The following is a 16,276-nucleotide window of genomic DNA, read 5'->3' as shown; positions in this document are numbered from 1 at the left end:
CAGTAGTCTCATACCTCTTCACCTTCCTTACCACATCATATCTGATACTTCATCATTACAATATGATTAGGTGTATTATGTGATGTTATACTAAATAAATAGGAATGGATTGAGTACGTGTTGACTTTAATAGTCGACGTTAGAACTCTTCTATGTTTAATTATGTTAAAACTCTTTTATTTTATTTTTTATATAGCTTTTATCATATTTTAATTTGTTTTTATTCTTTTGTTTTAGCTTGTTTTTATTTGTGAAATTTTGCACTTAAATTATTATCAATGTGAAATTTTAACAACTAGAATGAGAACCAAGCTATACCATAATTAACTTAATTGTATATCCCTCTTCATTTATATTATAGACAAATTATAGTAATTCATCAATATTAAAATGTGAAACAGATAGATTAATTCTACCCACACTTTTTCTTGAAGGTTAACGAATCAACCCTCATTATCTGTTCTTCGTTGCCTTCCCTAACCATAATTAACTTGATTGTATATACTCTTGATTTATTTCTCTTTTTAAAATTACAGTAAGCAAATTAACTTGGTCTTAATTTAATTATCTTTCAAAAAGTGATTAACATTTGTTGTATAATGCCTTAGGAAACACATTTTACATGTATGGTGTTTAAGGAAAAGTCCACCACTGATACTTATTTTAACAAGAATGGAGTTGTATGTTGTTGATTATTGACAATGTGGTTACTTCTATCACAAGGAAAAATTGACCCGAGAATTTGAAGTATTCATCACTTATTTTAATTCGGTAAAATCTTTCGTAGCTCGGATCATTGACCACATTAATTGGTGGCTAAATAAATAGGCAATTTAAATACAATTCTTTTCGTCTTAACAAACACTTTCAGAGTAAAAAAACTAAATTTCTCCCATTCCATTAAAAAACATTAAATTAATTTTAATCCAATTTACTTTTTAATTCCTTTTTTATAAATAGATATTGAAATTTTTCTAAAACTGCCGAAGAAAGTTACAATGTCTAAATTAATTAATTACATAGTAAATTATAAAAATATTTTTTATTTAAGAATAATTAATTATAAAGTAACTAATTCATTAAAGTGAAAATAATATTTAAATTTATTTTTTTAGGTAACATTTCATAAAGATAAATAAATTTAAAGAATACTTAAACTTTTATTATAAGTTTATATTTCAATATAATTTTAATTCATTTTGTTAATATCATTAATAAAGTATTAAGGGTTTTAAGGTTAGTTTAAACTAACAATTAAATACAATACTTTTAGGATTGACTAATACATACCTCACACATAATTAATTTTTATGTAATTATAGAATGTAATTAATTTTTAATAACAAGATTGTGTTACAATATTTAAATTGATGAAATGAATAATTTAATTTTAAAATTTTAATATTTATACTTTTTTAAATTGTTATAGTAAAAAATTAATTTTATTAATAGTAATAAATATATAGGTGTATGACTAATTATGCATATAGGCATGATCAATTATTTCTCATGAGATGACGATGCATGCATTAGTAGTCCAGTATCTTTTCTCAATCAATTCAATTCAATTATGCATATATTAAATTTGTAAAATACAATTCACAGAAAAATACGTATTAATTTTTAAAAGAACAAAAATTTTAATCCTAAATTGATAAAACCTGATAAAATAATCCCTAATTTAGTGTAAATTTATTTTATAATTACATTTTAATGACAAAGATCATGTGGAATTGAATAGAAGAATAATTCTGGCACTTTTATAACCATTGGCAACTAATTTAAACTTTTTATTCTTTCTTTCAATATATATAAAATTTAAGAAAATATAGATTTTTTATTAATTAAATTATTTGAAATTGTATAATATTATAATTTAAGAAAATATATATTTTTTATCAATTAAATTAATTCAGATTTATAATATGTTTTGTATCACCAACATCGGTATTTATCTTAACCAATCATTTGTTAGAATTTTTTTTAATATGCCGCCATCATTATGAGTTATTTTCTATTAATATAAAAAATTAAATAACTAAAAATGATAAACAAAGTTCAACATCATAAAAATAATTCTAAGTAATACCAATCTAAATAATAATTAATAAAAAAAAAACTTTCGATCTAAGCAAAAGAAAAAGACTTCAGTAATATTAATTGAAAATGTTTGACAAAAGATCAATTAAAAAATTTATTTCTAAATTTATTAATAATTATTTAATATTTAAATAATTTTGACATTAAATAATAATAAAAGCGTTTATCTAACAAGTTAAATTAATGTAAATTTAAAATATCAAATTAAATACTTCAAAATAAGATGAAATTAAATTCAAGTATTATGAAAACAATATAACAAATTGATCATTTACCCCATTCTTAACCTTGAGGTAAGATACACATTAAACATTGTTGAGGTGTGAATAATATCAACATGACAAGGAATTTATGTACAGTTTAGACATGGATTGAAAGTAAAACAAAGAACTACAACCTAAATTGATCAGTGCTTTAGTGAGCATGGAACTGATGATCCGACCACCCCACCAAACCATTATTCTAAACACCTTCCCAAGATCTATTACATGGTTCATGGTACACAACACAGAATGTACAAGGAAAATAAATTAATGACAGAAAATATATAGCTTCTGGGAAGGAGAGTTCAAAGTAAACCTCACATAACAAATAAAATCACTTCCTACCCAGCCTTACCAAATGCTGCTGATGTTTTGCTTCAGCAGCCTTATCAGCTGCTTCCCTTTTCTGTGCTCTCTTTGCCCTTCTGCCTGTGCTACTTTTCCCAACCTCTTTCTTCTTCGGCTCTCGCGACGAACTTGCTCCTGTTGCTCCTGAATCCTGGAAGTTCGCTCGGTTAACTGGCCGAGCTTCTTGTCGACCAGCCCTAACGTAGCCGTTATCTCCCCATCTGCGGTTGCCGATACGAAAACTTGACGAACCACCATAATAAGCTTCATCCATATCATCGTCCACGTCCTCGTCCTCATACTCGTACTGATAATAATCTCCTAGTTCCTCGTATGCATCTTCGTGAACCACGTGTTCGTCAACAGATAAAGGTTTGAACCATGAGGCCCGGAGTAGCAGACAAACACTCTCCTCAAACATGTAATCTTGAATGCTGGAAGTGTAAGAACATCATATAGTCTTGAATAATAGTATAGAGGATCCACTCCCATACAAAACTTGAAACGGAATAAAATAAAAAAAGGTACCATAATTACCTGCCATCAAGCGTGCGATGAATATTGAGAAACTCGAATGGATGTTTACACTGAGGACAAGTAACTTTCTCACGGTACGTAGCCCATCGAAGAATGCATGTTACACTGCACAAAAATCAAGTAAAACAATAAACAAAAATATGCAGAACAAACATTACAAAATGATGACGATGATGACAAAAATAATGGTATCTAAATTTCACAAGCTAGAACAACTGCTACAATATTATTCAGCAAAAAATTTACATAAGAACATCGTTTATTTTATATGAAGATATACCAAGTTTCTAATTTTCTTCCCGGGTATTAAAAAAGGCAATTACATACCCTATATGATCAACTATGATGGGTAACAGCCATGTCAGAATTTAGAGCAGAGATCATTACACAACAGTGATGTTTTCAAGTCCAGTAAAGAGTTACTTCATAAAAAGATTTCCACAGAAACAGCATCTTTTTCATGAGAGATGCTTTCCCCAATCATTAACAGAAGCTTGACGGGCCAGCCAACAATTTCCAAGTGTTAGTTTCCATTGCTGTGAAAGAAAATGCATGGAACGAAAAGGAAATACTACCAAATCCAAATAGAACAAAATTTTCTACAATGCTCACGTAATTAGCCAAAAAGAGCATTTAGAACAAAAAGGTAAAAATACAAAATCATATAAACCTGTTTGTGTGGAAATGTAAGTGTAGAATAGCATTAAAAATTAACTAAAATATGTCCACTACATAATCCAGATTTAGATTTGGACCTATACTTTTTTTCAAGGTTAAATATGTCATTCATTCACATTTTTGTAGGACAATCTCAAATCAGTCACCTGTTTTTATAGGTCTCAATTTTTGAGAAATTTAATACAATCAAGTCATTTTGGTTAGTACTATACTAACAATGTTAGAGAAGTGTCACATGACAGTTTGCAGCTTTTTTATCTTTTCAAAAACTTTTGAAGAAATAAAAAATTGCCACGTGTCATTGATTTCGTGTTACGTGATAGTGTGATGTGGCAATGGAAGTGCCACATGTCACTATCACCATGTCAAGTGTTAGACTTAGTCCCAATTTTGTTCTATAATTTTATTTTGTCTCAATTCAATCCTAATTTTTTAAAATTATTTAATTTTTAAAAAAATTGGGATTGAATTGGGACCGAATAAAATTAGAGACACCAAATTGAAACTAAGACAATGACACCATGTGTGATAGTGAAACACCTAATTGAAACTAAGGCAATGAGACTTGGTGTGACAGTGAAACATAACACTGTCTCTGCCACCACATCATATTGTTACCGCCACATGACACACGACATCACATCAGTTTGACATGTTGCAAAATTTTATTTTTATAAAAAATTAAAAAAATAAAAAATCAACAAAAACCACAAACTGACACATGCCTCCTCTTTATCGTTGTTAGTCCAGATAAAATTTTCTAAAATAGGGACCAAATTGAAACGTTTGAGAAAAAATGGGACCGATTTGAGATTTTCTTACAAAAATAGAAACGAATGACATGATTTAACCCTTTTCACAATTGCTGGCACAAGACCAATATATACCAGATCAATCTCATGCAGTGACAAATTTCAGCCTATTCATTTAAAGGAAACAAAAGATCCTAAACAACTATTGCCTCCACCATATAAAGCACAACCAATCACTTGACTCCAAAATTGCAATTGATCATGATATGTATCATCGTTGATCAACTGAGATAACTTGAATAGATAGGATATGACTGAATATATATTATGAAGAATTCATCACATCCATGAATGTAAAGTAAACAACTGAGAATGTTCTAAAGCAACCCTTCCCCCACAACGAGGAAAATTAAACATCAGTTACAATTTCTAAATCATCGTTACAGAAACAAACATTACTACCTAAAGTGTCAAACCACCTCAGACTTGTGAACATGATGACATTTTGTTAGGTGTGCTCTCAAAATGGGATACGAATTGGGATAAAACCTAGATATATTATCACTTCAGCATAGAAAAAATGTTGGGTGTAAACTCAAAATGCTACTACCAGTCAAATCAAACCTAACCTAGTTGTTGAACATTTAGTAACACCATTCGGTTGTTTTCACTTAACAACTTAAACATTTAGAACATAGGGGATACATATTGGGATAAAACCTAGATATATTATCAATTTTGCATAGAACAAATATTGGTGTAAACTCAAAATGAAACTGTCAAATCAAAGCTAACCTAGTTGCTAAACATTTAGTAATACCATTTTTGTGCTTTCACCTAACAACCTAAACATTCAAAACATAATATCAGAATCTATGGTACCAAGTGATCGCGAGTTCGAATTCAATCTGTCTAATTTCCAGTATACTAAATAAAAGTTGAAGTTGTCACAAGTTAAAACCATGGCTGTACATTCTCCAGGTGTCAAGCCTAAAGAGCTCTTCCATTTTGAGCTTTTAAGGGGGTTATTGCCTGACACTAAGTATCCAAGTCATGCAACCTGAAATGCTTAATTGGACATCATACTAGATGTAGAAATATGTTAGGTTCACATACTAACAGAAGTCGGATTACTCAACTGCAGGGGAAGGGGGGGGGGAATGCATTGGGTTCATGTCCAATCCAAATCCAATCAAATAGGTAGTATTTTAAATCTAGATCCATTTAATTAAATTGATTTTTATTTTTTGTAGATTTGGATTTAAGTCAGTTTAAATTTATATCCATTTAATTTAAATCAAATTGGCACACAAACGGAGACTATTATATGTAACAAATTCAAATTCAGATTTATTTGCATTCATTTAGTTGTTAATTTTTTCACTAAATAATTAAGATATTTTCAAGATAAAACTGACTTGGGAGAGGGAGTAATCATATGCATTGACTGATGGCACAAAACAAGACTATTCTAATTATTTGTAGGTCTTTCTATAAATCAGGCCACATAAACAAGCTCTTAGATCAGACCAAGCTTTTAAAACAGTTATAATTTGGTTTAAAAAGTGGCTTGTAATAAGTAAATAGGCCAACAACATACTGCTTGGGGCCAAGGATGCCCCTATTGAGGCCATGCCAATGATGTTCCAGTCGAGGTCAAGTCAGCAAAGCATTGATCAAGACCTACTTGATAATGCATTGGCCAAAGTCGTGTTGATGATGATCCACTCAAGGCTGAGTTGGGGACATCTTAACCAAAGCTAAGAAACAGATGACTATGCAAAGCCGAACTAACACTGCCCCAAGGTTGTACAAACCAAAGAGGCACTTTGCAGATAGAGTAATAAAATGTTTAAGAGAAAATCAACAAAAAAGTTTCTAGACCAATTGATTTCATAGGATGAAGATGTATTTTTCCTTTCTTTAAATCCAAAAAGATATGCCTTCGAACATCCAATCCAAATCCAATTAATTGGATTGGATTTAAAATTCAAAACTATGGATATCAAATTAAAACGAATCAACTAGAATGGACTTAAAAGCGATTTGAACCAATATGATTATGAATTGGATTTGTGGATCTTTCCACACCCTCAATTTACATACCAACCGAAAGTACATACCAACTGTAATGCAACCACAAACTTGCCGTTGACTTCAATTCTCAAATCCAAAGCATAAAAGATACTATAAAAAATGTCCACACATGAATTAAATGATCTATGTAGCTCAGACATAATCCACCCCAACTTAAATGAATCGGTCCTACATGATCAGGTTAAACACGAATAACATCCAAAGTACAAACGTTTTAGAGGAATTTTGTTTTTCCTATTTAATTCAAGGAAGATAAAACAACACCATCATTTGGAAAGGGGCACTAATCCATGTCATAGAACAACAATAAGAACCGAAAATTCCAACTAATTCAAAGCAATTGAAACAATGAACATACCATACATAGAGATTCAAGAAAGTACATTTTTCACAAACTCAACTATGAAAGCAACAGCAAGAGATTGTTCAGACAAACCAGTATGCGTGCTCGCAACCTTTTACAAGAGCAGTTTCCTGCAGCACTATCTCATCCAGACAAATAGCACAGATTCCCCCATGGCTTCCATTACCTACCTCGTGAATCACTGTCTCGCTGCCTTTCTCACTCTGAACATCAACAACACAGCAAACAAAGAAACATTAAATCATCAAACAAATTCTATTCTGACCTTTCCAACCCCGGAAAATATAACATGAACAAAATATCAGATTAAATACAAATAAGACCCACCAATAACATAAATTCTGAAAGTTTAACATGAAAACCCAATTGGGTATCCCAAAATCATCCAAACAAAGCAGAAATTAAACACATGGATTGAATAAAAATAAGACAAACCCCTTAGAAAGAAGGAAGAAATATGCATACCCATTAGCTAGAAAGAAGGGGAAAATACCAGATCTTTGATTGTAAGGTCCTGAAAATCGTTGGTGAGGACCTGTTCGCCTTGCATGATCTTCTCGAGTGAGGAAGTCATAGTGACAGATCCACAAGGTATAGAAGAGAATATAGTGGTGTGTGCTAAAACGCAGAACCATACAATAAAGAAACCTGAAGAAAGAAGGGAAATCAAGAGTAATAGATGGAGGAGAGAGAAGGAGAAAAGAAATATGCTGAGGAATTATTCTGTGATTCCAAAGGGATAAAGGAAACAGTAAAAAGATTGAAACTTTACAACAAGATCTCAATACCAAGAACTCCAAATTTGAACCCAACACACAAGGAAGTTTTATATATTTTATATAATTTTTTACATTTAATCTAGTTGACTAGTTTTAATAATCTTGCAGTTGTTATTAATCAAATTTTTTTCAGTTACAAAATTGAAACCAAACTTTGTTTTCACTATTCAAACACTGAAACAAATTGTATAACAGACAATTTCTTTTATTTTTTAACAAAATCATATTTAAATAATTTATATCATAGAAAATTTAGGGGATAAAAAATGATAAAATAAATTTTCTTTTAGCTAGGTCGGTGACTTTTTCAATTTTCCTGTCACGCACAGAATAAATTTCAAAAAGTTTAATAATGACAGAGTTAAGGAAAGTTAAACTCCATCTTGATCTATTTACGTATGTTTTAAGAAATCATATATAACTAATAATTTATATTAGTAGTATACATGTTATTTGCTTTGTAAAATATGGAGTAAAATGTTAATATATTTTCTAATATATATGTATATATATCATTTCTAATAATCTTTTTTAATGTTATTACCTAATCGATCCTAAAAGTACTGATACTTAATTATAGTAATTACAAATTTTAATCAAAAACATGTGAATTCTTAATTAGTTAAATTTATTAATTAAAATATTTAATTAATTATTATTAATGTATTACTTTTATCTCTTATTTTAATATTATGAACAAATTTTAAAAAAAAAAATTGAAAGAGACGAATAAAAAATATACAATTTTTGTAAATTATTTATTTTATTTTATTTGGAAAACAAAAAGACAAAGTTGAGCTTGATTGGTCTTGAATTGTGTGGAAAACCTGAGACTTCTAAACACGTGCCATCTGGAGTCTAAAAGCGATTGACACGTGTGCTAGTCCTTTCTTAAGAAGAATCTAAATATTGTTTGTTTCATCTTGTCTTTGTTCTGTTTCCAACACTCTTTCTTCCACAATGTTTGCCTTTTCTTTCTCTAGAAAATAAAACGAAAATGTAATAAAAACAACACCAATGAAACTTTTAAAGAAAAAGAAATTATGATTTCTTTTTGGAATACATTCTTTGTAATATTCTAACAAATATATTCTTCTATTTGTATATCAAAGCACACCTCTTGATTTAGAATTTCCATCTTGAAATGTTGAGTAAGTGAGTCAAGCATTAGTTAAGAAAATATACGGTTTTACTTAAGTGATGATGCTTACTAAGTGAGCCACAATATTATAAATTTCTAAACTTACTTCATTAAGCGAATTGAAGTATTTGTTGAGCAAGAGAGAAAGATTTTCTATATAAAAATCAATATTTGAGATGAAAATATATGGATGAGTGGTCGAATAGAGTCAAGGTGTTAACACAATCCACTATTTTGTGTAGGTGTAGTGTTAAGTAGAATTAGGGCTTGTGTTATAGTCTATTGTGCATATGTGTGAGGCTGAGTAAAGTTAGGGTTTGTGTCATAATCTACTCTAGATGTGTAAAGTCAAGGCATATGTTGTAATCTACTATGATAATGTTTATTTAATATATTTACTTATACCAAAGAATTTAATGAGTTTGATTACTTTAAAATTGGTTTTAAAAGATTCACCCTTTCTAAGTACTTAAAAAAATTCTTAAAAGAAAACTAGATGTAATTTATTTAGGAATCAAAATTAATAATAATAAGATAAACGAAAGAGTGATCACACAAAAAATTTATATTGGTTCGTATCTGTAACATCCCAAAAATACAGTCCAAAACTATATAATAGAATAATCACATTAATTAATAATTCAGATCAGTCTTTACACTAAAATAAAACTGAACGTACGTTTACGGACGAACGTCCTTACAAAAGAGTGATTGCAAACTATATAAGATAAGCAAACTTGACCGAACGGTTTACAAAATCTATACCGAATGGTCAAAATAACTCAAAAGGGGAAAGGTGATCGAACGACCACCTTACAATAAACTACACCAATAACCGAACGTCCTACTCTTCAGTCTTCACTTCTACCTCAACCAAATTTTCTTCTTCCAGCGCCTCTTCCAGCAGGTCGTCTCCTTCTGCTCACATCCACACGAATGATCATTGCAATGACAAAGACGGACGTACCAAACAAGACAGGACAGGAAAACACAGGATAAGCTTATATAATTTAATTCAAGTATAAACATACATTTCTCACATTCAAACACATAATATATTTTTCATCATACGTTTCAAGCAAGGCCTAATACTAGACTGACTGTCCAGACTGTATGAAATCTGTGTAGCTACGACGTTCGTGCACCCGGGTGATGTAGTAACTGGAATACCCTCATCAGCTGCCACCCGAGGTTAGTCCTATCTATCCAAAGTAACCCTAAGGACTAGGACCTCCTGCCGTTCTCACACATGACCTACTCCCCTCTACGTGAGGACGAGTACTCACGGAACATTAGGATGAACCGCCAGCTTAGCATAACCACATTCATACTTTACAATTTCAATATTCATTCATGAGTCGTTCCTTCCTGGAACGCTCGTTCATAATCCACAACATTTCATCCATCTCATATTTTCTTCATCTTTCATTATCAATCGTTTAAATTCCATCTTTGTTCAAGGATTATCAAGGACCTCAAATACTGTACGTTCCACCCTCACTCAGAACTAGGACGACACTTGGAACGAGTCAGAGAAGTCTCCCGTTCCATAATAGAATAAGACCGAGAGGGTTACTATCAGGTTGAGGAAGAAACCGAGCACCTCTATATGTCACAAGAACGAACGTTACTTATACCATGAGTCAGTTAAATGAACTGACTCTCGTGAGCTCAAACCAACACTTCAAAGAACATGTCAAGTACTAAAGCTCTAGACCAGAACCAATGAATGTAGACACGTCAAGACGTTTAAAGAACCATACTTAGAATAATTCACATATAGAAACCTAATGCGAGTCAATGACCAAACATGGTAGAGGGAAATTCTGCTGAAGTTGGACGAACGCTATTTTCCTCAAGATAGATTATAAAGAAATGAGCCCGAACAATTGGTGTAAGACCGAGCACTACTAACTTATAATAGAAAGCTTGATAAATATAATAAGATTTTATCGGAATAGTGTTTAAGAATAACTAAAATATACAAATACATATATTTATAACATTTAAGTTTATCACAGAATACTCAGATGCAACTACGCTTGGCCGAACGCTCAAGCATAGTATTACCACACTAAGACACTCGTCCTCAACTAGGATTCTTTCCAAATGAAAGAATCCAATTTCAACCAAGTTTACTAGAAACACCGAACGGTCAAGGACCGTTCAGTACCGAACGTACACTTTCATAGTGGAAATTCATAGCAGAATCATTTATCTTCAACTCATTTCTTAATACAAAACTTCGTAACTTTATAAATTCATATCATAATCAATTTTCATACTTCGTACAATCCATATCATACTAATTAATCATATTCCATATAAACAAGCATATCAGCATTCATACGTTATATACATTCAACCACTCAACAACATGCATTCATTATCAACGAACATGCAAATGAACATACAATTAAATTAGATAAGCTTCCCTTACCTCTGAGCTTGAACGATCGTCCTAGTGACAGAATACAGTTCGTCTGACTACACATCCTTCTACCCTTACGTTCCACAACTCTTCAAACTAACCAAACAACCAAAAAAACCAATAATGGTTCAGACAAGATAACATCATGCAACTGGTACTTGGTTTGCATGTACCAGAGAACGAACGACTAAGGAAAAGAAAAACTTACCAGTTCAGAACTCGAAACTGTTCGGTTCAAACTGAAGCTCTGGACGCCGGGAGTGTTTTTACGGTGCCTGAATGGAGATCGGAGTAGAGAAAGGGTGAGTTTTGGTAGAGAGAAGGGAGAGCTTTTTAGAGAGAAGGAGGAGAAATGAAATATCAGAGTTTTGGAGAAGAAGAGTGCATGTAGAGAGTGTGACGCGAAATTTCAGAAAATCAGTTTTGTTTAAAACGAACGTCCGCTCATCTGCTGACACTTGCATTCCACTATCTGATTTTCGGATCCTCGTTGCTTGACACCTGGCGTCCGTTCAGAGGGGTTTTTGGTGCTTTTTTAATGGTTCTGACAGTATCTCAACAAATCTTACATTTAGTCTCATTTATTCAACCTTATTAAGCACCCAACATAAGAAAAATGTATGTAAGATAGAAAATAACACAAGATCAACTCTTATATATAATCAAGAGGATATGTCGTACCATTGGATCATACCAAGAGAAAACCAACCAATACAATCCTTAAAAACTCAAAAGGAAACAAACGGGAAATACTCCATCAACTAAAGAAAAGAAAGATGTTACTAGAAACAAAAAATGTGATTCAAGAACACAACACATTCTTTTCTTAGAGAAAAAGTCCAACAACTTGTGATTTTGATTAAGTATTGAAAACCACTAAGTATAAAAACATGAACATGTTTCATTTGAAAGACAATATTTTAAATCAAAAACAAAATCATGAAAGATGCAATTGTTGTATCTAACAAATGAAACAACATTGTGTGGTCTTGTATTACATCTAACCTGGCACAAACATGTTCAGACAATAAGCAAATAGAAGTAATCTAACATTGTACTGCATGAAAAAACATATACATACTTATTTTGTGTTGTAGGGAATGTCTACCACTTCCATTTGTTAAAATGATCCATTAGCCAAAGGAAAAGTCACATATGAGGATTTTTGTGACAAAGTTAAAGCAAATTTCTTCAACAACTCCCTAAATTAAGCATTCTTAACTTTGAATACTTCGTACGACATTCCATCTTAAGAAAAACAAAGTAAATGCACACTACCAAGAAGCATATAAGTACATCCAACTTTTAAGATATTGCTTAAATAATAAAAGAGTATTCATTGTTTCATGGAATGCATTAAATACATCCATAATATCAAATTCTTCAAATGAAAGAAAAAGTCATTCAAAAGTAGTTGAATTTGCTCAATAATCATAAACAATTTTATAATGACTACTTTCTTCAGAGCCTATATAATGTTTTCAAAAAGAAGAAGAAAGAGAGAGACCACATTCTATATGATAGAAGATGCCTGAAGGAGATGTTGAATGCACGACGAGAACCTCCTTCGAAGCTTATAGTTCCAAAATTCTATGAAATTTCTAAGTCAACTAAATCTTCAAAGAAGAACATTGTTCATGTTCAACCAAAGTTAGAAAAATCTTACATTCAAGTTCCCACATATAACCTCTTTAATGAGCGAACGTGTGATCTATGATCACCAATCATATATGTTGATAGGGGGAGCAATATAAGTGTTAAACCCAATCCCTGATGTGTTTGGTTTTTTTATGATGACAACACATTGATTGTAACAACACATATGTTTTCATGACAACAATAGAAATGTGTATTTGTGATTGATACATACGTTGGTATGTAAATGTTTCTTTATGATTGATACATATGATGATATGTTGTTTGGTCTGCATACTTCTATGATTGTAATTGAGTTTTTATCTACTGCATGCATACTAAATGTTTTTGTGTGATAAAACCACAAGCACAAAGCAACTTTGTATGAAATAATCAATTATAGTGATGTTGTAATGAATTAAGTTTATCAGATAGCTTATGTTTTAAACTGTGGCAAAACAACAAGTTTTAACCGATTACATTAAGTGTAAAATCGATTAAAACTTGTGTCTTTGCAAACATCTTTCTAGATTGTATTGTGATGAGTTTTGTGTTGAAAATGTTTTCAATATGCCTGAGTGTTGTACTAATCGATTACACATTTTATGTAATCAATTAAGTTTGTTATACTTTAAAAACTGTTTGTTGATAAGTCTTAACTGTCGCAACGGTCATACATTTAAGTTTTGACTTACGTGATAAAATCAATCGATTACATTATGTGCTTAATCTGTTAAATCTGTTTGAATGTTTTTTAGGTGTAACTCTGTTACTAATGTAACTGATTACATTATTATAGTAATCAATTAGATTGTGCCTGTTATGAGAAAACTATAAATTGACGCATTGCACACTACTCTAATGACTTTTCATCATTCTAAACTTTCATATCTGATATTTGTGAATTAAGAAAAGAGATATAGGTGTGCTGAGACGCTCCAAGAAACAAGATACACAAAAGTTGATAATCTTGAAGGTTTCTTGAAGAAAAAATTTAGGTTTTCATTGGTGATCAATTACTGCACTACTAAGGTGTACTCTTGACTGATCAAATTTCGTTTTTAGCAATCTTGGATTGTGTTGTTCCCTGTGCGTGCAGCCAGGAAGAAGAGCGTTGAGTTCTTTGTACTTTGAGAGGTGTCTCAAAGGGTAACTGCAGAAGAGGATTGTTCTTGTTGTACAATTTAGTTGTTGGCTATATTAGATTAGTGAGTAAAAGAGGTGGTTACACTTTGAAAGGTGGTCTCTGTAAAGCCTTGTTGTAAAAACTCATATCTTTATAGTGTAATTGGCTTTCAATCTCAGGTTGATTGAAAGGACACTAGATGTAGGCATTGAGGCCGAACCAGTATAAACCTCGTGTTTGTATTTCTTTCTTTATCTCTTTTACTTTCATTGCATGCGCTTTATTGCTTAGATTTCAAGGTAGATTAAAGATCATTCTAAGTTTACGAAAAGGTTGAAAAATTAATTGTTTTTATTGATCACCAATTCACCCCCTCCTCTTGGTAAGAGAAACTAGCCATATCTTTTCTTACAATTGGCATCAGAGCTGGTTTTTGAAAATTACTCAAAAAATAATCGATTACATTTTCTGTGAAATCAATTAATTGATCTTGATGGTCTCTGTTTCTCAGACCTTCGGTGAAGGTGCTTCTACAAACAGACATCCTTTATTTGCGGGAGAAAATTACACTTTATGGAAAATAAGAATGAGAATCTTTCTTGAATCTATAGATAAGGGCGTAGGGGATGCTGTGATTAATGGTCCTTTTGAGCCTACAAAATTAGTTGATGGAAAACCTGTTTTGAAAAACTTTTCTGAGTGCAATCAAGAGGAAAATAGAAGGGCTCAGTATGATATAAAAGCTAGAAATGTTATTTCTTTTGCACTTGCCATTGATGAGTTTTTCAGGGTATCAACGTGCAAAAGCGCAAAGGAAATGTGGGAACTCCTAGAAGTGACTCATGAAGGGACCAATGAGGTAAAAAGAGCTAGACAGAATTGTCTAATCCAAGAATACAAGATGTTCATGATGAAGGCTGGAGAGAATATTTATGATGTGCAAAAAAGGTTCATCCACATAGTAAACCATCTGATTGCACTTGGCAAAGTATTTGAGAAAGAAGAAATCAACATAAAGATCTTGAAGAGTCTTAATAGAAACTGGCAACCAAAGGTTACAACTATTTTAGAATCAAGAGATTTTACTACAATGAATATGGCCACACTCTTTGGCAAGCTTAGGGAACACAAGTTGGAGCTAGGAAGGTTGAGAGAGGAAGAGGAGACTAAACAGAAGAAGTCCATAGCTCTCAAAGTATCAAGTAAAAAAGCTTCAAGAAGTCACGAGTCTGATGATGATTTTTATAGAAACATTCCAGAGAAAGAAGTGATGAACAATATGGTAAAGAAATTTACAAAGTTCATGAAAAATAGAAATATTGTATCTGATTTTTGCAGGTAACTCAAGAGGAGGAAAAGGGAAAGGAAAAGCTACAACTTTTACATGTTATGAATGTGGAAAGGAGGGACACATCAAACCTGAGTGTCCAGATTTGAAGATGAAGGAGAAAGCGGATGAGAAGCACAATTAGAACAGAAGGATGAATAAGCAAAGGAAGGCCTACATAACATGGGAAGATTGTTATTCAACAAGATCTTCAAGTGATGAAGATGACCAAAGCCTAGAGGAGGAGACAAACTTATGTCTCATGGCTAGATTAGTCAACTCAGAAAGCAACAACAACAGTTTCAAAGATGAGCCTATTAGGACAGATACTATCAACTACTGGATGCGTTTTAGGAACTCCATGCTGAAGCAATGAAACTTCAATATAAGGTTAATCGATTAAACTCTAAAAGAAAAGATTTTGAATACATAATTAATAACCTTGTTAAAGAAAATGATAAGTTGAAAATTGAACTTGACAAAGCTTTACAATCTGCTATAAATGCTAAATCTAAAATTAAAGTTGTTGAGAAGGATTGTAAAGATTGTCATGCTCATGTTGAAAAGATTGAATATCTAACTAATACACTGGCTAAATTTACTCTTGGCATACATTGAATCATGGCATCATCCTCCTCTCAAAGAAAAGGAATCAAGACTATCGGAAGAAAGAATATGTATCGTGGTCTGAATCTTGA

General features: G+C 31.7%; 1 protein-coding gene across 1 annotated transcript; it reads right to left on the bottom strand.

The window, feature by feature from the left end:
- Window positions 1–2,342: 2,342 nt before the first annotated feature.
- LOC148193482 (uncharacterized) lies at window positions 2,343–7,836 on the bottom strand. Its single transcript, XM_088099675.1, has 4 exons — window positions 7,633–7,836; window positions 7,212–7,342; window positions 3,249–3,353; window positions 2,343–3,145 (listed from the first exon to the last, which is right to left on the bottom strand). Exons 1-4 carry the CDS (start codon window positions 7,711–7,713, stop codon window positions 2,698–2,700), a joined length of 765 nt encoding a protein of 254 aa, XP_087955801.1. The 5' UTR covers window positions 7,714–7,836; the 3' UTR covers window positions 2,343–2,697.
- Window positions 7,837–16,276: the final 8,440 nt, after the last annotated feature.

Source organism: Vigna umbellata, chromosome 9 (assembly GCF_029865625.1).
Source record: "Vigna umbellata cultivar VRB3 chromosome 9, Vumbellata_1.0, whole genome shotgun sequence".
NCBI lineage: Eukaryota > Viridiplantae > Streptophyta > Magnoliopsida > Fabales > Fabaceae > Vigna > Vigna umbellata.
This window is presented reverse-complemented; position numbering and strand designations above follow the sequence as displayed.

Bases quoted from the DNA above. Each gene is read 5' to 3' on its own strand.
- LOC148193482 (XM_088099675.1), bottom strand. From the start codon at position 7,713: ATGACTTCCTCACTCGAGAAGATCATGCAAGGCGAACAGGTCCTCACC. The intron at 3,354-7,211 runs GTTTGTCTGAAC...ATTTTTGTGCAG, and splicing joins GGTTGCGAGCACGCATACTG to TGTAACATGCATTCTTCGAT. The intron at 3,146-3,248 runs GTAATTATGGTA...TTACACTTCCAG, and splicing joins CATCGCACGCTTGATGGCAG to CATTCAAGATTACATGTTTG.